Source organism: Sus scrofa, chromosome 2 (genome assembly GCF_000003025.6).
Source record: "Sus scrofa isolate TJ Tabasco breed Duroc chromosome 2, Sscrofa11.1, whole genome shotgun sequence".
Classification (NCBI taxonomy): Eukaryota; Metazoa; Chordata; class Mammalia; order Artiodactyla; family Suidae; genus Sus; species Sus scrofa.
The window spans coordinates 135,050,439-135,074,152 of NC_010444.4; the positions used below are offsets into that span (position 1 = coordinate 135,050,439).

At 39.3% G+C, this 23,714-nt stretch overlaps 1 protein-coding gene across 7 annotated transcripts in view; it reads right to left on the reverse strand.

Moving 5' to 3' along the window:
* The window catches only part of KIF3A (kinesin family member 3A), a 137,070-nt gene extending 118,100 nt beyond the window's left edge, over positions 1-18,970 (reverse strand). For 6 of the 7 annotated variants that reach the window (XM_005661644.2, XM_021085422.1, XM_013995118.2 and 3 more), the window contains exons 1-2: positions 18,775-18,970; positions 15,943-16,216 (exon numbers count right to left, since the gene is read on the reverse strand). In XM_005661644.2, coding sequence (XP_005661701.1) covers positions 15,943-16,216; positions 18,775-18,780 — 280 coding nt within the window. In that variant the 5' untranslated portion in view covers positions 18,781-18,970. Of the gene's footprint in view, positions 1-15,942; positions 16,217-18,274; positions 18,457-18,774 lie in introns of those variants that run through there. The other variant, XM_013995119.2, reaches the window with a different exon arrangement.

Below are 23,714 nucleotides of genomic sequence, written 5' to 3' on the forward strand. Positions count from 1 at the left end.
ATTACATGAATAAATAAAGACATAAACTTTTTTCTTGTTATCTAAATCTCTTTAAAAGGCAACTGATGGTTTAAACAGAAATGGTAACACTTGGAGTTTACAACATGTAGAAGTAAAATCTATGCCAACAATAGCACAAAACTTGGGAGGAAAGAGATTGAAGTACAGAGCAGAAATTACCACAGCCTTGTAAATTATTTATACCTCAACAAAACTTATCCTGCTAAAAAAAGAGACTAAAGTATAGTATTATAAAATGTTTATATTATCCATAAAGTGATATAGTATCACTTCAAAGTAACTGTAATATATTTAAGGTTTATAAAGCAACAAAGGTGCACTGCTACAAATCACAAAGATAGACTGGAATAAGAAAAATACTTGATTAATCTAAAAGAAAGCATAAAAAGAGGAAAAGGGGAACTAAGAACAAATGGGACAAAGAGAAAACAAATAGCAAGATGACAGATTTATACCTAAGAACTAATCACAATAAATACAAATAGGCTCAATACCCTAATTAAGTAGCAGAGATAGCAGAAATGGATTAAAAAAAAAAAAAAGACAAACTATATGCTTCTGTGCAGAAAAGAGCTAACACAGCAGACCCTAGACTGTTACCTTTTGCTATCCTTTGCTTTTAAAGTTGGCCTCTGACTAGTATCTGGAAATTAAATTCAGGGAGGATTCCCACCAATCCGTAACTAATAAGAGTGGCTCACTATGCCGCAATTGCTCGTACAAACACAGTGGTTTATACTAACATCTGCTTTACTTCTTTTGAGAGTCTGGGATCTTTGCACTTGCTAGGCTAAAGGTGACTCCATGAGCAGCTTCCAATAAAAACCTTGGGCACTGTGTCTTTACATCACTTTCCTGACAAAGAACATTCATGTGTATTGTCGTGGCCAATGCTAGGACAATTAGATGTATCCTCAGCACCCACCCATGAGAGGACTCTTAGAAGTTTATGCCTAGTTTCCTCCAGACTTCATCCCATGCACATTTTCCCATTCGCTGATTTCTTTTTTTAGTATCCTTTTTGTTCTAATAACCAAAGCCATAAATACAACTACACCTTCAGTGCCATGAATTGTTCTAGCAAATCAACAAAACTGGCATGATCTCAGCAACCTCTAGAAAAGGTACCTACTAAAAATGCCGTTTCAATATAAAAACACAAATACATCAAAAGCAAAAAGATGGGAAAGGATATATACCATGTTAACACCACTCAAAAGAAAGCTAAAATTTTTATAATAATATCAGACAAAGTAGGTTTCAGAGTAAAGAATATTACCAAGGATAAAGAGAGTAATTTCATAATAAAAAGGAGGCTCACCAAAAGGACATAAAACCCCTAAACATTTATGCATTTACTCACAGGGTTTCAAAATACATGAAGGAAAAACTAATACTATTTAAAGGAATAGGGAAATACAAAAATACAGTCAGAGAATTCAATACCCCCTTCTCAATAAGAGATAGACCAAGTAGAAAATAATTAATTACAAAGATGATTTAAACACTACAAATTGACCATTTATAGAACACTCCATTCAACAATAGCAAAATACATGTCCTTTTCAAGTATACACAAAACATTTTAAATAATAAAAAAGAAACATTTTGGGTCATAAAATGAAAAAGTCAAGAGATAAAAAGTATGTTCCCTTATTAAAATGGAACTACATTAGAAATCAGCAGTTTATACTATAAACCTTAAAGCAACCAGGTTTATACTTAAACCTTAAAAATCTCTGGAAATGTTAAAACAACTGGAAACTAAGACATTTCTAAATAACCTAGGAATCAAAAAAGAAGAAGGAAGGTAGAAAGTATTTTGCACTGTATAGAAAATGAAAACGCAGTATGTCAAAACTTTCAGGATGCCACTAAAGCAGTACTTAGAAGATAACTAAATAGCATTAAATTTCTGTATTAGAAAGGAAGAAAGCTCTCACAACAATGACCTCAACTTCCATCTTAAGAAAGTAGAGGAAGTTCCCGACATGGCTCAGCAGAAACCAATCTGACTACTGTCCATGAGCATGCAGGTTTGACGCCTGGCCTCACTCAGTGGGTTAAGGATCAAGCATTGCCATGAGCTGTGGTGTAGGTCACAGATGTGGCTCAGATCCTCTATTGCTGTGGTGGCTATGGCATAGGCCAGCGGCTACAGTTCCAATTCGACCCCTAGCCTGGGAACCTCCATACGCTGCAGGGGCGGTCCAAGAAGTGGCAAAAAAGACAAAAAAAAAAAAAAAAAAAAAAAAAAAGTTAAAAATTAGAAAAAGACTGAAATAGGAGAAAAGAAACAAAGATCACTGAAAGAGAAAACATAAAAATAATAAAGAAAAATTAATAAAACCAAATGTTGGTTCTTTGAGAAGATCGATAAAATTGATAAACCTTTGGCCACACTAATCAGGAGAAAAAGAAAACACACATACCAACATTGGGAATGAGAAAAGTTCTATCACTACATTCTAACATAAGAATAGGGGACTGGAGTTCCTGTTGTGGCACAGTGGTTAACAGATCTAACTAGGAACCATGAGGTTGCAGGTTCGATCCCTGGCTTTGCTCAGTGGGTTAAGGATCCGGCGTTGCCGTGGGCTGTGGTGTGGGTCGCAGACGTGGCTCGGATTCTGCATTGCTGTGGCTCTGGCATAGGCCGGTGGCTACAGCTCCGATGGACCCCTAGCTTGGGGACCTCTGTATGTCGCGGGAGCGGCCCTAGAAAAGGCAAAAAGACAAAAAAAAAAAAAAAAAAAAAAAAAAAAGAATAGGGGACTGATACACACAAATTTTTGGCAATAATGTCAACAATTTAGATGAAATAGACAAATTTCATTAAAGACGAAGTGCAAAAAACCACTAAAGGAACAGTTAACTTGAATATTCAAAGAAAACCTATTAAAACAAACTGAATTAAAGAAATGGAATCTGTAGTTAAAAACCTTCCCATACACAAAAAATTCCAGGCCCAGTAGGCTTCATTTGGTTAATTTTACCAAACCTTTGGGGAAGATGTAATATTAATTCTACGCAAATTTTCCCAGGTAATTAAAGAGGGAATACTTTCCAACTCAGTCTATGACTAGCATTATTCTGATACCAAAAGCAGATAAAAACAAACAAGAAATTACATGCTTATATCCCTCATGACCACAGCTGCAAAAATAAACAATACTTTAGCAAATAAATCTAAAAATATACAAAAGAATAAATAATACAGCAAGACCAAGAGGCATGGCTGGTTTCCCATTTAAAAATCATTCAAAGAGAGGAGTTCCCATTGTGGCTCAGTGGTAATGAACCTTATTAGTAGCCATGAGGATGGGGGTTTTACTTCTGGCCTCACTCAGTGGGTTAAGGATCCCTTGTTGCCATGAGCTGTGGGGTAGGTTGCAGACATGGCTTGGATCCAGCATTGCTGTGGCTGTGGCACAAGCCGGCAGCTGCAGCTCCGATTCAACCGATGGGAACTGCCACATGCAGAGGGTGCAGCCCAAGTTTAAAAAAAAAAAAAAAAAAAAAAAAAAAAAGACCAAAAAAAAATCAATCAAGGAGAGCCAAGATCAAGATGGTGCAGGAGTAAGACATGGTGCTCACCTTCTCCCAAAAACATGCACACAAAAAACCATCTACATGTACAACGATTCAAATACAACATCTACTGAACGCTGGTAGAATGCCTTAAACCTCCAAGAAGGGCAAGAAACCCTCCACATAACTCAGTAAAACAAACAGAAAAAAGAGAGAGAGAGAGGCATCAGGACGGGACTCTGAGAGGCAGGTGTGAAAGAGGAAAGAAACCCACACCCTGGGAACCCACCAAACTGATGGGGAGATCAGCTGAGACAGAGGGACCTCAAAGCCTCAGAGAAAAGCCCAGCTGGATTGAAGGGGGCAAAGCAGACAGCAAGCTGCACAGATCATCAATACCACCTCCCTGGAAACCACAGCCAGAGATACTCAAAAAGGGGTTGAGCAGTGAGACTCAGGCTCTGGAGGTCAGTACTGGGGAGAGGACTAGGGTTGGCTGTGTGTAGATGGCCTGAGGGGCTGGGGGCAGTGTGCCAAGGGCTGGAGAGTGGAGCGCCACAGCTGAGAGAATCTGGGAGGTCTGGTCCTGCAGGAGAAGCAAGGCACCATTCTCGGTGAGGGTAAGATGAGTAGGTGCAGACTGTAATAGGAATATCTATCACTATGCATGCGTGGATTCTCAGAGGGTGAGGCTACGAGCAGAGAGGCACCTCTTGTGTGGGCTACAGGTGACAGCCCCTCTTGCACCAGCTACCAGTGGCATGGCCTAAGCATGACAGGGCACTTCCTGTGTGGTGTACAAGCAACGGAGGCAAATCACCATAGTTATCTCTGACTCCATAGATGGGCATGGCCCTCCACCACTAGGGGTCTGTGAACAGATACCACCTGCAGCCCCAGTCACTTCATGGGTTGCTGCAGAATAGGGCATTGCAACTGAGGACCACCCACTGTTGCTCTCACTCCCCTGTTAAAACGGACGTCCTGCCACTGCCGCAAGCTCCAGGCACCACCTACACCTGCCTGAGGGTCACTGTTACTTCCCAGGGCCCTGCAATGAGGAAGAACCTGTGCCTTGTTTCCATGGGTCCTTGCCACTGTCAAGGGCCCAGCAACCAGGCCCTGTCTACTAGCCCTGCCCATTCCTTCCATCTACCTGGAAGCATGCACAGCACCCTATCAAGGAGATAACAGCCTGCACGCACTGAGCAAAGAGACAGCAAGCATCCAAACCAAAAGCAGCCCTGATGCCAAAAATAAATAGTAAGCCCTCACAAAATACCCAGGGGCACTCTTGCATATAAATAGCTCTCTGATACTACAGTAGTTGTTTTCCCTGAACTCACAGAATAAGAAAAATACAAGCAAAATGAAGCAGCTCAGGAACCACTCCCAGTTAAAAGAACAGGAGAATTTGCCTGAAGAAGCAAACAATGAAAGAGACCTATGCAGTCTAACAGACACAAAGTTTAAAAAAGAGATAGTGAAAATACTCAAGGAATTAAGAGAAAATATGAAGAAATTAATAGTGGATGTGAATAGTAATACAGATTACTTTAGAGAGGAACTTAAAATATATGGAACCAAGAAAAATTAGAAAATTCATTTTCAGACACACAAGGTGAGTTAAAGGCACTGAACAGCAGAATGAATAATGCAGAGGAAAAATTTACAGCCTAGAATATTTTACCCAGCAAGAGTATCATTTAAAATAGAAGAAATAAAGAATTTCTCCAACAAACAAAAAGTCAAAGAGTACAGCAATACTAAACCCATTCTAAAAGAATTACAGAAAGGGCTTCTCTAAATAAAAAAAGAATTAAGAAAAAATAGGATGGAGGAAATCACAACTGGAAAGTAACAACCTAAATAAGCCAGCATATAGACCTAAAAGCGGGGGGGGGGGGGGGGAAGCAACTGTAAAGGTGACAATAAACACAAAGAACAGCAAAAGGATAAACATGAAGATGCTAATAAATGACATCAAAATCATAAAATATGGGCAAAGAATTTAAGAAAATCTAAACTCTTTTTTTTTCTTTTAGAACATGTTTCAGCCTATATGACTATCAGGCTAAAGCAAGCAGATATAGGAAGGGGTTAATATACTTGAAAAACAGGGCAACCACAAATCAAAACCAAACATTACATTTACAAAAACTAAAAAGAGGACGATACAAGCATAAAATATAAGGAAATCATCCAACCAAAAAAAAGCAAGGAACAAAGGAGAAACAGAATCAACTGGAAAACAAGGCTTAAAATGGCAATAGACACATATTTATCAATAATTACCTTAAATATCAATGGACTGAATGCTCCATCAAAAGAGACACAGAGTGGCAGACTAGATTTTAAAAAAAGGAGCCTACAATATGCTGCCTACAAGAGATTCACCTTAGGGCAAAGAGATACAGAGAAATTGAAAGTGAGGGGATATAAAAAGATATTTCATGGGAATAGAAAAGACAGGAAAGCAGGAGTTGCAATACTCATATCAGGCAAAATAGACTTTAAAACAAAAGCCATAAAAAGAAGGACATTATTTAATGATTAAAGGATCCATTCAAGAAGAGGATATTACACTCATCGATGCATGTGCTGCTAATATAGGAACACTCAAATATATACAACATATACTAAAGGACATAAAAGGAGAATTGATGGGAATACAATAATACTAAGAGACTTCAACACCCCACTCACATCAATGGACAGGTCCTCTAGAGAGGAAATTAATAAGGCAACAGAGATCCTAAATGACACAATAGAAAAGTTAAAACTTAATTCACATTTTTAGGAAATTACATTCCTGAAATATATACATACACACACATACACCCCCCCTATACACACACACTTCTTTTCGAGTGCACATGGGACATTCTCAAGGATGGACCACATACCGGGGCACAAAACTAAACCTCAACAAATTTAAAAGTACAGAAGTTATTTCAAGTATCTTCTTTGACCACAATGGCATGAAACTAGAGATTAACCACAGGAAAAGAAATGAGAAAAAACCGACTACCCGAAGACTAAACAATAAAAACCAATGGGTCAAAACAAACAAACAAAACCAATGGGTCAATGACGAAATCAAAAGGGAAATTAAAAAATATCTCGAGACAAACGATAATGAAAACACAACCATTCAAAATCTACGGGACACCACAAAAGCAGCTCCTACAGGGAAGTTCATAGCAATACAGGCTTCCTCAAAAAAGAACAACCTCAAATCAACAACTTAACCTACCACCTAAAAGAATTAGAAAAAGAACAAACAAAACCTAAAGTCAGCAGAAGGAAAGAATTCATAAAGATCAGAAAGGAAATCAATAAAATAGAAATGCAAAAAGAAAGAAAGAAAAACAATAGAAAAAAATCAATAAAACTAAGAGCTGGTTCTTTGAAAGGGTAAACAAAATTGACAAACCTCTGGCCAGACTCACCAAGAAGAGGAGAGAAAGAACTCAAATAAACAAAGAAATGAAAAAGAGAAATCTCAATGGATATTGCAGAAATACAAAAAACCATAACAGAATACCATGAACAATTATATGCCAACAAACTGGACAACCTAGAAAAAAATGGACAACTTTCTAGAAACATACAGCCAGCCAAAACTGAATCAAGAAGAAATACATCACCTGAACAGACTGATCACTGGAAATGAAATTGAATACATAATGAAAACACTCCCCTACAAACAAAAGTCCAGAACCAGATGGCTTCACAGGCAAATTCTACCAAACATACAAGAAGAACTTATACCAATTCTTCTTCAACTTTTCCAAAAGGCTGAAGAAAAAGGAATAATTCCAAAGACATTCTATGAAGCCACCATCACCCTAATACTAAAACCATACAAAGATACTACCAAAAAAGAAAATTATAGGTCAATATCATCGATGAATATAGACACAAAAATTCTCAACAAAATTTTAGCCAACCAAATCCAACATTATTTAGAAAAGATCATACACCACGACCAAGTGGGATTCATCTCAAGTTCACAAGGATTTCAACATATGCAAATCAATCAACCTCATACACCACATTAGCAAAAGAAAAGTCGGGTTCCCGTTGTGGTGCAGTGAAAAGGAATCTGACTAGCATCGGTGAGGATGCAGGTTTAATCCCGCCCTCACTCAGTGGGTTGGGGATTTGGCATTGCTGAGAGCTATGGAGTAGGTCACAGACACAGCTAGGATCCCACATTGCTGTGGCTGTGGTGTAGCCCATCAGCTATAACTCTGATTTGACCCCTAGCCTGGGAACCTCCATATGCCATGGGTTCAGCCTTCAAAAAAAAAAAAAAAAAAGCAAAGAACAAGTCAACAACCACATGATCATTTCAGTAGATGCAGAAAAAGCATGTGACAAAATCCAACATCCATTCATAATAAAAACTCTTAGCAAAGTGGGTATAGAGGAACATATCTTAATATAATAAAAGCCATCTATGACAAACCCACAGCCAATATAATACTCAATGGAGAAAAGATGAAAGCCTTCCTGCTAAAATCTGGAACAAGACAACAATGCCCACTCTCACCACTTTTATTCAAAATAGTATTCAAAGTCCTAGCCACAGCAATCAGACAAACAAAAAAATAAATAAATAAAAGGTACCCAGATTGGAAGAAAAGAGTGTTGTAACACTGTCATTCTATGCAGAAGGCTTGATACTATATATAGAAAACCCTAAGGACTCCACATAAAAACTACCGGATCTCACCAATGAATTCAGCAAAGTAGCAGGATACAAAATTAACATTCAGAAAATTGGGGTTGCATTTTTCATTTCTGTATACTAAAAATGAAATATCTGAAAAAGAATATAAAAATACCTTTTAAAACTGTACCCCAAAATTTAAATACCTAGGAATAAACCTAACCAAGGAGGTGAAAGATTTATACACTAAGAACCATAAAACATTAATCAAGGAAATTAAAAAGGATTCAGACAAATGGAAAGATATTCCATGCTCCTGGACTGGAAGAATTAACATCATTAAAATGGCTATACTACCCAAAGCAATCTATAGATTCAATGCAATCCCTATCAAATTCTCCATGATATTTTTCACAGAACTTAAACAAACAATCCAAAAATTTGTATGGAAGCACAAAAGACCCAGAATTGCCAAAGTAATCCTGAGAAACAAAAACCAAGCAGGAGATCTAACTCTCTCAGACTTTGGACAATATTACAAAACTACAGGAATCAAGACAGTGTGGTACTGGTACAAAAACAGACATATAGACCAATGGAACAGAATAGAGAATCCAGAAATAAACTCAGACACCTACGATCAATTAATCTTCAACAAAGGAGGCAAGAACATAAAATGGGAAAAAGACAAGTCTCTTCAGCAAGTCATACTGGCAAAACAGGACAGGCGCATGTAAATCAATGAAACTGGAACACACCCTCACATCATGCACAAAAATAAACTCAAAATGGCTTAAAGACTTAAACATAAGACAAGACAGCATCAAACTCCTAGAAAAGAACATAGGCAAAACATTCTCTGACATCAACCTTACGAATGTTTTTCTTAGGTCAGTGTCCCAAGGCAATAAAAATAAACCAGTGGGACCTAGTCAAACTTACAAGCTTTCGCAGAGCAAAGGAAACCATAAAAAACAAATAAACAAACAAACAAAAACTCAAAGACAACCTACAGAATGGGAGAAAATAATTTCAAATGATGCAACCAACAAGGGCTTAATCTCCAAAACATATAAACAACTCATAAAACAAAACAGCAAAAAAACAAGTCCACTGAAAAATGGGAAGAAAGCCTGAAGAGACATTCCTCCAAAGAAAACATACAGATGGCCAAGAGGCACAAGAAAAAATATTCAATATCACTAATTATTAGAGAAATGAAAATCAAAACTACAAGGCAGTTACCACCTCACACAGGTCAGAATGGCCATCATTAGTAAGTCTACAAATAACAAATGCTGGAGAGGGGGTAGAAAAAAGGGAACCCTCCAACAACATTAGTGGAAATGTAAATTGGTACAATCACTATGGAAAGCAGTATAGAGGTACCTCAGAAAACTAAATTTAGAACTACCATATGATCCAGCAATCCCATTCCTGGGCATATATCTGGACAAAACTTCATTGAAAAAGATTCATGCACTCCTGTGTTCATTGAAGCACTATTCACAATAGCCAAGACATGGAAACAACCCAAATGTCCATTGAGAGATGAAAATGGATGAAGAAGATGATACTTATATACAGTGGAACACTACTTAGCCATAAAAAAGAACAAAATGATGCCATTTGCAGCAACATGGATGGAACTAGAGATTCTCTACTTAAGTGAAGTCAGAAAGAGAAAGACAAATAGCATAAGATAGCACTCATATCTGGAATCTAATATACGGCATAGATAACCTATCTACAGAAAAGAAACAAACTCATGGACAGGGAGAACAGACTTGTGGTGGCCAAGGGGGAAAGAGTGGGATGGACTGGGAGTTTGGGGTTAGTAGCTGCAAACTACTGCATTTGGAGTGGATAAGCAATGAGATGCTGCTGTATACCACAGGGAACCATATCTAATCACTTGAGATGGAATATGATGGAGGATATTGTGAGAAAAAGAATGTGTATATATATGTGTGTGTGTATGTATATATGTATAACTGGGTCACTCTGCTGTACAGCAGAAATTGACAGAACACTGTAAATCAACTATAATAAAAAAATTTTTTAAATATATATATATAAGGTGTCACTGAAAAGAGCAAAGGATTGGAGGTGTGACTCTAGGTCAAATCCACAGAATCTCACTACATTTAAATAAATAAATAAATATCAATGTAATTGGCCATATTTTAAAAAAAAAACTTTGAAAAATAATTTCTAAGTGTGAAAACACTGCACTTTGCAAAATTCAATACAATCCCCAAAAGAAATTCTCAGCATACTAGGAACAGATGGGAACTTATTCTGATTAAAGGTATCTCTGGAAAAATCTACAGATAACATGGTACTGGTAAAAGCATGGAACAATACAAAAACGTCCACTCTCACCACTTCTATTCAACACTGTACTGGAGCTTCTGTTCTAGCTAGGATAAATTAGGTAACAAAAAGATCACAAAGAAAGAAGTTGTCCTATCTTTATTTTCAGACATGCTCTTGTAGGTAGAAAATCCTAGAGAATCAACCCATTAAAAAGCCTAATAAACTCAAAATGGATTAAAGACCTAAATGTAAGGCTGAATACTATAAAACTTTTAGAGGAAAACATAGGCAGAACACGCTTAGACATAAATCACAGCAATATCTTTTTGGATACACCTCACAGAGTAATGAAAACAAAAACAGAAATAAACAAACAGGACCTAATTAAACTTAAAAGCTTCTACACAAAGGAAACCATAAACAAAATTTAAAAAATTACCCACAGAATGGGAGAAAATATTTGCAAACAAAGAAACTTATAAGGGATTAATCTCCGAAATATACAAACAGCTAATGCAGCTACATAAAAAAGCACATGAAAAGATGCTCAACATCACTAATTACTAGAGAAATGCAAATCAAAACTACAGTGAGGTGCCACCTCACAGCAGTCAGAATGGCCCTCATCAAAAAGTCTACAAACAATAAATGCTGGACAGGGTGTGCAGAAAAGGGAATGCACCTACACTGTTGGTAGGAATATAAGGTAGTATAGCCACTAATGAGAACAATATGGAGGTTCCCTAAAAAAATAAAAATACAGCTATCATTTGATCTAGCAATCCCTCTCTGGGGCATATATCCAGAAAAAATCATAATTCAAAAACATACATGCACAGCCACGACTTGCAAAGACAAATGTACTCCGATGTTCACTGCAGCACTACTCACAACAGCCATGGACATGGAATCAACCTAAATGTCCAGTGACAGGGGAACGGACAAAGAAGATGTGGTACGTATATACAATGGAATATTACTCAACCATACAAAAGAACGAAATGATGCCATTTGCAGCAACATGGATGGACACAGAAATTATCACACTAAGTGAAATAAGTCAGACAGAGAAAAAGAAATATAGAAGATCACTAATATGTGGAAACTAATTTTAAAAAAGAACTTATTCATAAAATAGAAACAGATTCAAAGATTATGAAACCAAACTTAAGGTTACTTAAGAAGGAAATGTGGGAGGGAGGGATAAATTAGTTAGGATTAACATATACACACTACTATATATAAAATAGATAAGTAACAATGACCTAATATATAGCAGAGGGAAATTTACTCAATACTGTGTAATAACCTATATGGGAAAATATCTGAAAAGGAATGGGTATATGTATACTACAAAAAATTAAATAAAGTATTGTTTATTTAAAATAAACAAATTAAATAGATAATCACCAATGACCTACTACTGTATAGCAAAAGGAACTCTACTTAATATTTCCTAAAGCCCATATGGGAAAAGAGTCTGAAAAAGAATGGATAGACATACAACTGAATCATTTGCTATACACCTGAACCTAATATGACACTGTAAATCAACTATACTCCAATAAAACTTTTTTAAAGCATACTGGAGATAATCAAGTTTAGCAAAGTTGCAAGATACAGAGTCAATATACAAAAATCAATTGCAAAACATGAAATATTAGTTCACACCCACTAGGATGGCTATAATTAAAAAGAAAGATAATACGTTTTGGCAAAGATGTGGGGAAACTGAAAACCTCATACATTGCTGGTGGGAATGTAAAAACCGTGCAGCCACTGTGGAAAACAGTCTGACAATTAACCTTTTGACTCAGCAATTATATTCCTCAGTACCTAAGGAAACTGAAAATACATGTCCACATAAAAACTTGAACAAAAATATTCATAGCAACATTATTCATAAAAGCCAAGAAATGGAAACCACATAAATGTTCATCGACTAATGGATAAATAAAACAGAGTATATCCAGACAATGGAACATTATTTGGCCATAAAAAAGAATGAAGTACTGATACATGTTACAACATGGATGAACATCAAAAACATGCTAAGTAAAAGAAGCCAGACACAAAAGAGTACATGGTATGTGGTTTATTTATATGAAATGCCCAGAACAGGTAAACTCCTATGCATAGAAAGTAAGTGCCTGCTAGGGTAGGAGGGAGCAAATTAGGAGTAACTGCTAATGGCTACAGAGTTTCTCTTTAGGATGATAAAACTGTTCTGGAAACAGGTAATGATGGTTACACAACACTGCGAATGTACAAAACCCCTGATTTTTATACTGTAAAGCGGTTAAAACAATGAATTTCACATTATTTACATTTTATCTCAATAAAAAAAAACTAGGGAGTGCCTGTCGTGGCGCAGTGGAAACGAATCTGACTATGAACCATGGGGTTGTAGGTTCGATCCCTGGCCTTGCTCAGTGGGTTAAGGATCTGGCGTTGCCCTGAGCCGTGGCGTAGGCTGCAGACGCGGCTCAGACCTGGCATTGCTGTAGCTGTGGGCGTAGGCCAGCAGCTATAGCTCTGATCAGACCCCTAGCCTGGGAAACTCCATATGCCATGCGTGTGGCCCTAAAAAGACCAAAGACAAAAAAAATTTTTTAATTAAAAAATTAAATTAAAAAAAAAATTTTTAATAAAATAATCAGGGAGGTCTACTCAATGTTCTGTAATAACCTATCTGGGAAAAAAGAATGGATATGTGTATATGTATAACTGATTCACTCTGCTGTATACCTGAAGCAAATACAATGTTATAAATCAACTATACCCCAATAAAATTAAAAAATAATCAACTGCATTTCTATACTAACAATGCACAATTCCAAAAAGGGAATTATGAAAACAATTCTATCTACAATAGCATAAAAGAAAGAATTTAGGAATAAATTTATCAAAAGTAGAACAAAATTTATAAATTAAAAACTACAAAATATTGATGACAGAAATTAAACAGGACATAAACAGAGAAAAATATCATATTCATGACTGGAAGACTAAATATGGTCAGAGTAACAATTCAGCAAAATCCCTATCTAAATCCTAGTATTTTTTTCTTTAGGAAATTAACAGGATATTCCTAAAATTTATATGAAAACGCATATTTTAGATTTAGAAAAGCCAAAACAACCTTGAAAAAGAACTAACAAAATTAGACAACATATACTACCTAATTTCAAAATATTCAAGAAAGCTGTAATAATTAAAACAGCAGAGGAGTTCCTGTCATGGCTCAGTGGAAACAAATCTGACTAGTATCCGTGAGGACACATGTTCAATCCCTGGCTTCACTCAGTGGGCTAAGGATCCAGTGTCACCATGAGCTGTGGTACAGGTCCCAGACATGGCTTGAATCTGGTGTTGCTGAGGTGTAGGCCAGCGACTGCAGCTCCAACTTGACCCCTAGCCTGGGAACCTCCATATGCCATGGGTACAGCCCTAAAAAAAAAAAACAAAAAAAAAACACCATAGACATGGAGGAACTCCTTTGTGTCACAGTGGGTTAAGGATCTGGCACTGTCACTGCAGTGGCTTGGGTCACTGCTGTGGCTGCATGAGTTTGATCTCTGGCCCCAAAACTTCCACATGCCAGCCAAAAAGAAAAAACAACAACAAAAAACCCCAGCACAGACCTGGAAAATAATAGGCAATCCAGAAATAAGCCTACACATTTGTGGTCGGTGGAACTTTGACAAAAGCACCAAGTTAATTCAATAGGGAAAGAATAGCCTTCTCAACCAATGGTGCACAAACAACTGGATATCCACAGGCAAAAAGGAAATAAAAGGAGGAGGGGAGAAATCAGACCCTCATCTCACACCTTGTATAAAAATGAACTCAAAATAGATCACAGACTTAAATATAAGACCTAAAATGTTTACAACTTCTAGATAAAAACATAGGAGAAAATCTTTGTGGACTTGGGTTTGGCAAAAATTTCTTAGCTATGTCACCAAAGCATGTGACAAAAGAAAAAAATTGACAGCTGGACTTAAAACATAAACTTTTCAAAAAAACACCATTAAGAAAATGAAAAGACAAGCCACAGACTGGGAGAAAATATTTTCAAAACACATATCTGATCATGGATATGAATCTAGAATGTATATAAAGAGTATTAAAGAGTATGATTCAATAATAAGAACACGGGAAATCTTGGAGTTCCCGTCACGGCACAGAGGAAATGAATCCAACTAGGAACCATGAGGTGGTGGGTTTGATCCCTGCCCTTGCTCAGTGGGTTAAGGATCCGGCGTTGCCATGAGCTGTGATGTAGGTCGCAGACGTGGCTCGGAACCGGCATTGCTGTGGCTGTGGAGTAGGCCAGCAGCTATAGCTCTGATAAGATCTCTAGCCTGGGAAACTCCATATGCCGCAGGTGCAGCCCTAAAAAGACAAAAAAAAAAAAAAAAAGAACACGGGAAATCAAATTATAAAATGGGTAAAATATTTTAAGAGATATTTTACCAAGAAGATAGACAAATGTTCAATCAGTACACAAATAAATGTTCAACGTTGTTAATCATTTGGGAAATACAAGTTAAAACAATGAGATACTACTACAGATCCTCTAGAATAGCTCTAATTAAAAAGACTAATGGTCTAAATATTGGTGAGAATGTGAAGAGACTAGAAAGCTCACACCATGTTGCTGGGAATAACAGTACAGTCACCACTTAGGAAAAAAGTTTTAGTTTTTTCACAAGAAAAACATATATTAAAGGAAAGACCTAGCAATTCCACTCCTAGGCATCTGCCCAAGAGAAACTTTGAAACATATCAGCAAAAAGACTTTAAAAGGATGTTCATAACAGTATTATTTTTCATAGTCACAAAACTAGATCATTCAAATTCCCATCAAAGATCATAAAAGATGGCAGAGTCATAGAACAGACTACAACTCAACAATAAAAGGGAACAAACAACTGATACATGCAACAACATGGGTGACCCTCAAAAATATTACACCAAGTCTAAGGAAACAAAGATAAAATGGCCTATGATTTGATTTACAGAAAAAAAATGTTTTGGCCACCCCCAGACATGTGGAAGTTCCTGGGCCCGGGGTCAACTTGAGCTGCAGTTGTGACCTTGGCCACAGCTGCTGCAATGCCAGATTCTTAACCCACTTTGCCACAAAGGAATGTCCAATTCATATGAAAGGCAAAACTAGACAGAACACAGGTCAATGACTGCCTGGGTGTGGGACTGCAAACGGACATAAAAGAAATTTGGGGGTGATAAAACTAGATTGTGGGGATGGTTTCGCAACTGTATGTATTTACTACAAGTCATCACACTGTACAATTTGATTGTACAATTACAAAGGGTGAATTCACTGGGAAATGTAAATAGCTGATCAAGTTGTTTAAAGTACTCACCATTGTAGCCTTCAAGAACAGAATCAATAATAGGTCTAGCAGTTAAATTATAAACATCTAGTTGTTTACTCTCTGGTCCAAAAACAGTATCAAAAGTAAATGTCTTTGGAGGTTCGTTGGAAGAATCAGTCTTATGTACAGTGATAGTCCCCCTCATCTCATCCACACTGACGGCCTGTTTGTAGCACATTGATTTCTCTCTCTCATTGAGGGGGCGGCACCTCACAACCACTTTCACATTATCGCAGCTTTCCGGCTTCTCCGATTTATTGATCTGGTGGAGAAAATATTTACAAATGACAAAAATGGTATTTACTTTTACCTTCAGAAGATTAAATTTAAAATTTGAAAAAGGATGCTTTGCTATCTCAGTGCCTTGCACACATTAAAGCACTCCATAAATAACTGTTAAATGCAATTAAAGAATTACAGATATACAGGAAAAAAGCTTACTAAAAGATATAAAAATAGTTTCTTTTACAATATAAATGAGGGGAGAGGAAATGTAATTTATAGTTCATGCAATTTAGGCAGAAAATGAGCGAGTATATCAGAGACTTCTTTCTGCACAGAAGTCCCTGACTTCCTGAGTCTCCAGCCTGTAGGAAAACACATGTGAACATGGTTAATAACTTTAATCAAGAACATGGTAGTAGGTCCTCTGTTCTCCTGAGATTCTGTTTTATTTTCTATGATATATTAGCAACAAATTTTAATTAGATAATGCATCCATATATAGTCTACCTTCTCTACAGAAGACAAGTGAAAAAAGACTGGCAGAGAAAAATGTTTTATCTTGATTCTAACCTTGTGAACATTTGTATATATAAAGTTTCAATTTTTGAAATTTTATGATTAAGTATCTATATTAAAATACTAAGGAAGTTCACCACTTCCATTAAACAAGTAGTAGTTAAATTCCTAATGTCTCAAATTCTCTCCTAAGCATTAGAGAAAAAAATACGAGCTACTGTTCTTGACAAGGAACAGATGATACCAATTCAACACACCTATCTCCATGTCTACTTTCACCACCTTCATCCAGGTCATCTTATCTCACTTGGAATTATCAGAGACTCCAAACTGTCCTCCTGCACCTAATTAGATCCCCCTACAGTTTGTTCTCCACATGGCAGTCGGCATCAACACAAGCCTAATTATGTCACTCCCCTACTTGAAACTCTTCAGTGGTTTTCCCACAGATCTTAGGGAAAAAACTGAAATCCTGAAGGTGGTCTGTAAGGTCTGGCTCTGGCCCTTGTCTACCTCTCCAGCCCTATCTCACGAGTTACCCTGCTTGGCTTTCTTAGCCTCAGCCACATCGGGTTTCTCAGGCCTTTTCTTGTCACCATGCTCCTTCTTATCACACGCCTATGTGCTGTTCCTTCGGCCTAGAACATTCTCCACCCGCCCCTTCACTTACCCTGCAAATCTCAGCTCAATAGCCCTTTCACCTGGGAAGACTTCCCTTACTACTGCGTCAAATCCTTGTATAGGCCCTGAAAGCATGCTTCTCTCTTCTTCCTCTACAGTGGTTACAATTCTCTCTCTCTCTCCCCTCCCCTTTTCTCTTTATTTGATTAATGTGTGTCTATCTAAACCATAGGTTCCAAAGAGGAAATCAAGGGGCTACACTCAACCCACAAATGTCTTTTGCTTGGCTCAATTGAATTAGCCGCTACAATTTAAAAATTGAGAAATTTCACAAAAGTCACAATTTCTAGATTCTCTTGAAAAAAACAGATGATCTGACATCTGTAGGTCAGTATTCCCACATGGCAGTACTTTACAATTCACCAGAATCTACTCCTATCTACAGTATGCCACGCAATCACGTCACTCATTACTGTTAAGTGCCTTGTCTCTCTAAATACGTATGGTTTTCACCTCTGCTCAACAAGGTACGTGTCTACAACTGCAAGCACCTGGTTGGTTTTGCTCAATATTGTATCGCTATTGCCTAGCATGTGGCTGGTGCCCAATATCTGCTGAATGAATTCATAAATAGAAAGCAAGGACAAGGAACAAATATTAAGCATTTAACGCTAAAGGTCAAGCACTGTCCTTCAAGTCTCCTGCGCAGTAGCTTATTTCCTCCAGATGACAACCCCATGAGGAAAAGTTTAATTATGTGGGAACGAAGGGCCCACAAGGATTAAATAATTGCCCAAGGCCTCGTAACCAGTAAATAACTGGCCACAGCTCAAGTGTTCTCCATGACCCTATACTAGACTTACACGACGCCCCCTTATCAAATGCAAGATAACAATCTGTGAAATCCTACCAGACGAACATACCACCCCCCACCCCCCTCACACACAAAGACACCTACGGGTTACATTCTGCACTGTAAGCCAGAGCGCCACGAGAGGAATGACAGGTCGATTCAGGAGCCTGGAGTAGGGGAGGAAGCCCGTGCTTTGACGCCTTCCAGAGCTTGGCTCCGGAGCGCAGATACCCCGCGAGGTGAGAGGCATCCAAAGCCGACCCTCGGCTGCAGCTCCTAGACGCCCTACCCAACGGGCTGGGCTGGGAGCTAGAGCGCATCCTCTGGCACAGCGCCTTCATGTTAAACAGCGCAGGCCTTGCGGGATGCAGCAGCGACGAAGGCGGAAAGGCCGGCCCCGGGCCCCTCCCAAGGTCGGGCAGACCCCCCACAGGCCCAGGCCCATCCGCCGGGCTCCCCAAATGCTCGGCCGGCCGGGCCTGCCAGGTCCCGCCCCGCCCCACCCCAGCCGCCCTTCGGCTCCGCGCCTCCATGGCAACGGCCGCGCCACCCCGCCAGGCCGCTGGGATGAGGAGGAACCCCAGCGGCTGTGAGACTCTCCTCACCGGCATCGTGGCTTCCTCCCGTGCCCGGCGGACGTCCCCGCCCGGGGTGCAGGCCAATGACGCCGGGTTCGCGGGAGAGGCGAGTCAGAGAATACCGAAACACCGCCTGGGCGCTCCCGAGACTGCGGCTCCTGGGGCGAGAGCGCGCGCTACGCAGGCGCATTCCGACCTCGCCCCGCCCCATCCCCTGGCCTCAGGTTTCCTCTTGCACTACGCCTGCGCGGAGACTTTCGGGGACCGTCTCCTAGGACGCCAGGCTGAAGCCGCGCCTGCGCAATGCTGCCATTCTGCTGTGCTGGAACCGTGGCCCACTTTGGGGTGGGGATGGATACCAGGCTATCACCAAAGGGGAGGAGAAGGCACTCCTAGATCCGCATCTTCTATCTTCTAGCGTTTGCAGTACTCCAAATATTAACAACAAGAATAGCAATTGTATAGTGTGTCCTATCCGAAGAGTCAAAAACTAGACAGACATTACTGCGCTTGATGGCTGACCCTGTTTATGATCTGTCTCACCCTTAGGCGAGGACCTGAGCGGCTCTGTCGGTATTCTCACAATTACCTCCAGAGCCTAGAATAAGCAAAACGTGGGTTTTCAATACATATTTGTGAAATTAAAAAAGAATAATCTATCCTCTTTCCTGTCCGAACCTTTCCTCTGAATACAATTCCACTTGGATGTGTAATAGGCACTTCAAATTTGTAGTGTCCAAAATTGAAACGTTGATTCCTGCCTCCTATTCCCTACTAGTACCCACCCCACCCCCGTCAAACGTTATTATAAATAAAGTCGTTTATTTTAAAGGTTCATCACAATAAATGTAAACTCAATTCTGACAAGTGATCTGGTCAAAACAGTCTTTTTTCTCTCATACACAATATCCAATCTTTCTATAGAGCTAGCTGTCTATCTTCAAAGTAGAACCAGAATCTGATTACTTCTACCACACCAACGCTCACTTGCGTTACTACTAAACAACTCAGAACTGGTTTTCTTGTCCGTGCTAGTCTTTTTCTTTTTTTTTTCTTTTTTCTTTTTTTTTTTTTTTGCCTTTTAGGGCCACACCCACGGCATATGGAGGTTCCCAGGCTAGGGGGTCCAATCCGAGCTGTAGCTGCCGGCCCGCGCCATAGCCACAGCAACGTGGGATCTGAGTCACGTCTGAGACCTACCCCACAGCTCAGGGCAACGCCAGATCCTTAGCCCACTGAGAGAGGCCAGGGATCAAACCGAAACCCCATCCTAGTCAGATTCTTTTCTGCTGTGCCACGATGGGAACTCCCATGCTAGTCTACTTTCAACATGAATCAGACACTGCATTTTCTCAGTTCAGAACCTATCCATGATTTCACCTCAGAGAGATAAAAGTCAAAGGCCCTCTTCCTGCTTCCTGCAATCATCCTTACTCAGTATTGCAAGCTATCCTCCTTGCACCAGCTCCACCTGGCCTCCTTGATTCATCTGACATTGAAGACATTGTTTCATGTTAGAATAAAAGGGCTTTTGTGCTTGCAATAGGAGCTAATAAAAACACTCAGGCGCCAGTGTACTGTTCTAAGTGATTTACTTCTTTTATTACTTTAATTCACACAACAACCTTTTGAAATAGGTACTACTAGACATCTTAATAGAAAATAGTAACTGTTTCACCGACTTTAAAACAGCTCCATAGAGCCATTAAGGAACTTGTCCAAAGTCATACATACCAGCAGCGACAAGACCCAGATTCAATTTTAGGCCCTCGAGAGCCCTCCCCCTGGATACCCACCTGACTCCTTCACCTCCTTTAGAATGTCTTTGTTCACACATCACCTTCTCAGTGAGCCCTACCAATGATCTATTTAAAATTCCAACCTTTAGCTCCAGCCTTCTTATCGCCTCACCCTACTTTATATTTCTCCATAGTAGTTATAACTATCTGATATACCATATATAATATATATATAACATTTACATACACACAGCTTTATTAAGATATAATCATGTCATACAATTCACCAATTTTAATTGTACAATTCAATGATTTTTACTATTTGTAGAGTTGTGCAACCATAACCACAATCAATTTTAAATAATTTCATCATCCCAAAAAGAAACACTATACTAATAGTCATCACGCCTTCTTCCCACCTGTACCCCAGCCCTAGACAACCACCAATCTACTTTCTATTTCTACAGATTTGCTTATTCTGGACATTTCATGTAAGTGGAATTATATATGACCTTTTGTAAAATGACTTCTATCACTTAGAATAATGTTAAGGTTCATTCCTATTATAGCACGTATCAGTAATCTTTTTTTTTTTTTTTTGTCTTTTCATCTTTTCTTGGGCCGCGCCCCCCCCCCCCCCCGGCATATGGAGGTTCCCAGGCTAGGGGTCCAATCGGAGCTGGAGCCACAGCAATGCGGGATCTGAGCCACGTGTGCGACCTACAGCACAGCTCACGGCAACGCTGGATCCTTAACCTACTGAGAGAAGCCAGGGATTGAACCCACAGCCTCTTGGTTCCCAGTCGGATTTGTTAACCACTGAGCCATGACGGGAACTCCAGCAATCCTTTTCATTTTATGGCTGAATAATATTCCATTGTATGGATATGCCATATTTTTGTCCATTTGTCAATTGATGGACGTTTGGCTAATTTTTGGCTACTGTAGATCATGCTGCTACAAGTTTTTGTGTGAACATGTTTTGTTTTCCTTGGGTATATACAAGAGGAATTTCCACATCATTTGGTAACTCTAATATTTAATATTGTGAGGCGCCGCGAAGTTGTCTTCCATAGTGGCTGCACCACCAGCAATGTATGAGGTTTACAATTTCTTCACCTCCTCACAACACCTGGTAGTGTTGTATTCAAGCTTTTCTTATTACAGCCATCCTACTTGTGTAAAATAGTATCTCCTTGTGGTTTTGACTTAACTTCCTTGATGACGAATGATGCTGGATGTCATTTCATGCGCTTATTGATCATTTGAATATCTTCTTCAGAGAAACCCTTTGCCCTTTTCATTCGTCTTTTCATGAAGTTGGAAGAATTATTTATATATATTCAAAATACAAGTCTCTTTCAGATACGTTATATATATTTTTTTCTCTCATGTGTATTGTCTTTTTAATTTCTGGATGGTGTTCTTTGAAGCTCAAAGGTTTTCAATTTTCATCAAATTCGATGTATACATTTTTTTCCTTTGTTGTACTTTTGGGGCATACTTAAGAAACCACATCCCAACCCAAGACATGAAGATTTACTCTCTTAGGAGTTTTATTGTTTTAACTCTTACATTTAGATCTATGATCTATTTTGAGTTCTTTTTGTATATGATATGATTTAGTGATCCAGCTTCATTCTTCTGCAGTATGAATATTCATCTGTCCCATCACCATTTGCTGAAAAACCTGTTCTTTCCCCCACTATTGTGGCATCTTTGTCAAATATTAATTGGTCATAAACATGAGGGTTGATTTATAGACTCTCAATTCAATTCCATGGATCTATATATGTCTATTAAATACTAGACTGTCTTGATTACTCTAGGCTTGTAGTAAGTTTTGAAATCGGATAATGTAAAGACTCTATTCAACTTTTTAAGATTGTTTTGGCCATTGTGAATTCCTTGCAGGTTCATAGAAATTTTAGAAATACCCTGTCAATTTCTGCAAAAAGACATCTGCAAACTTAACAGGGATTATGATGAATTTATAGATCAATTCGGGAAGTATTTCCATTTTAACAATTTAAATCTTCTGGTTCTTGAACACAGGATGTCTCTCCATTTATTTAAGTCTTTAATTTCTTTCAGTGATAACTTATCAACATAGAGGTATGCCCCCAAGGGAGTTCCCGTTGTGGCTCAGTGGTTAACGAACCCAACTAGGAACCATGAAGTTGCAGGTTCGATCCCTGGCCTTGCTCAGTGGGTTAAGGATCCCGTGTTTCCTTGAGCTGTGGTGTAGGTTGCAGGCGCGGCTGGGACCCCGAGTTGCTGGGGCTCTGGTGTAGGCTGGCAGCTACAGCTCCGATTGGACCCCTAGCTTGGGAACTTCCATATGCTGCGGGAGCAGCCCAAGAAATGGCAAAAAGACAAAAAAAAAAAAAAAAGTATGCCCCCAAGGGTAACCACTATCCTTCCTCTAACATTATAGATTCATTTGTATACTTTATATAAATGAAATCATACAGTATGAACTCTTTATCTGTCTCCCTACATTCAATATGATGTTTGTGAGAGTCTTCCTTATTGGGTACAGCAGCTCATTCTTTTTCAGGGCAGTGTAGTGTTCCGTTGTATGAATGTACCACAATTTGTTTAGCCCATTCAACTGTTGACAGATGTTTGGGTTGTATCCAGTTTGGGGCTATTACAAATAGCGCTGCTGGGAACATCATGTGGGTGTCTTTTGGTGCATCCAAGTGTATTTCTGTTGGGCATATACTTAGAAGTGGAATTGCTGGGATTTCCATATATTCTACTCATATTTATTGCCTTTTTCCTGACCAGAACGTACGTTCCTCGGCTATTTTATTCACCGTTATGGTCGTAGCACCTAACACGTTGCAGGGCTTCAATAAATAACCTTCCTCAGAACCAGCATTGGTACCAGCTGCCCCATCCTGGGCTCTCGCGACTCTGAACGCAGGCTTTGGGCGTTCAGTGAGTTCGCATAAGGAGGGAGGAAGAGCAGAGCGGATCCTTCACCCACCTGCGCGCTCTCTGTCCCACCCGCCTCCCAAGTCCCTGTTCCTCATCTGGCGAGCAAATGGCTAGGAGGGGCTGGCCCCACGCGCCGGGACACCTCTGGGCCCAGGGCGGGGCAGGGTGGGGCCTCCGAGCCCGCCCTGCCCCGCCCGGGGGCCGCCCCAGCTGCAATTCCCAGGCGCCGGGTTAGAAAAAGCCGGGCTAAGCTCGGATGCAGACCCAGGATGCTGCGCTGCC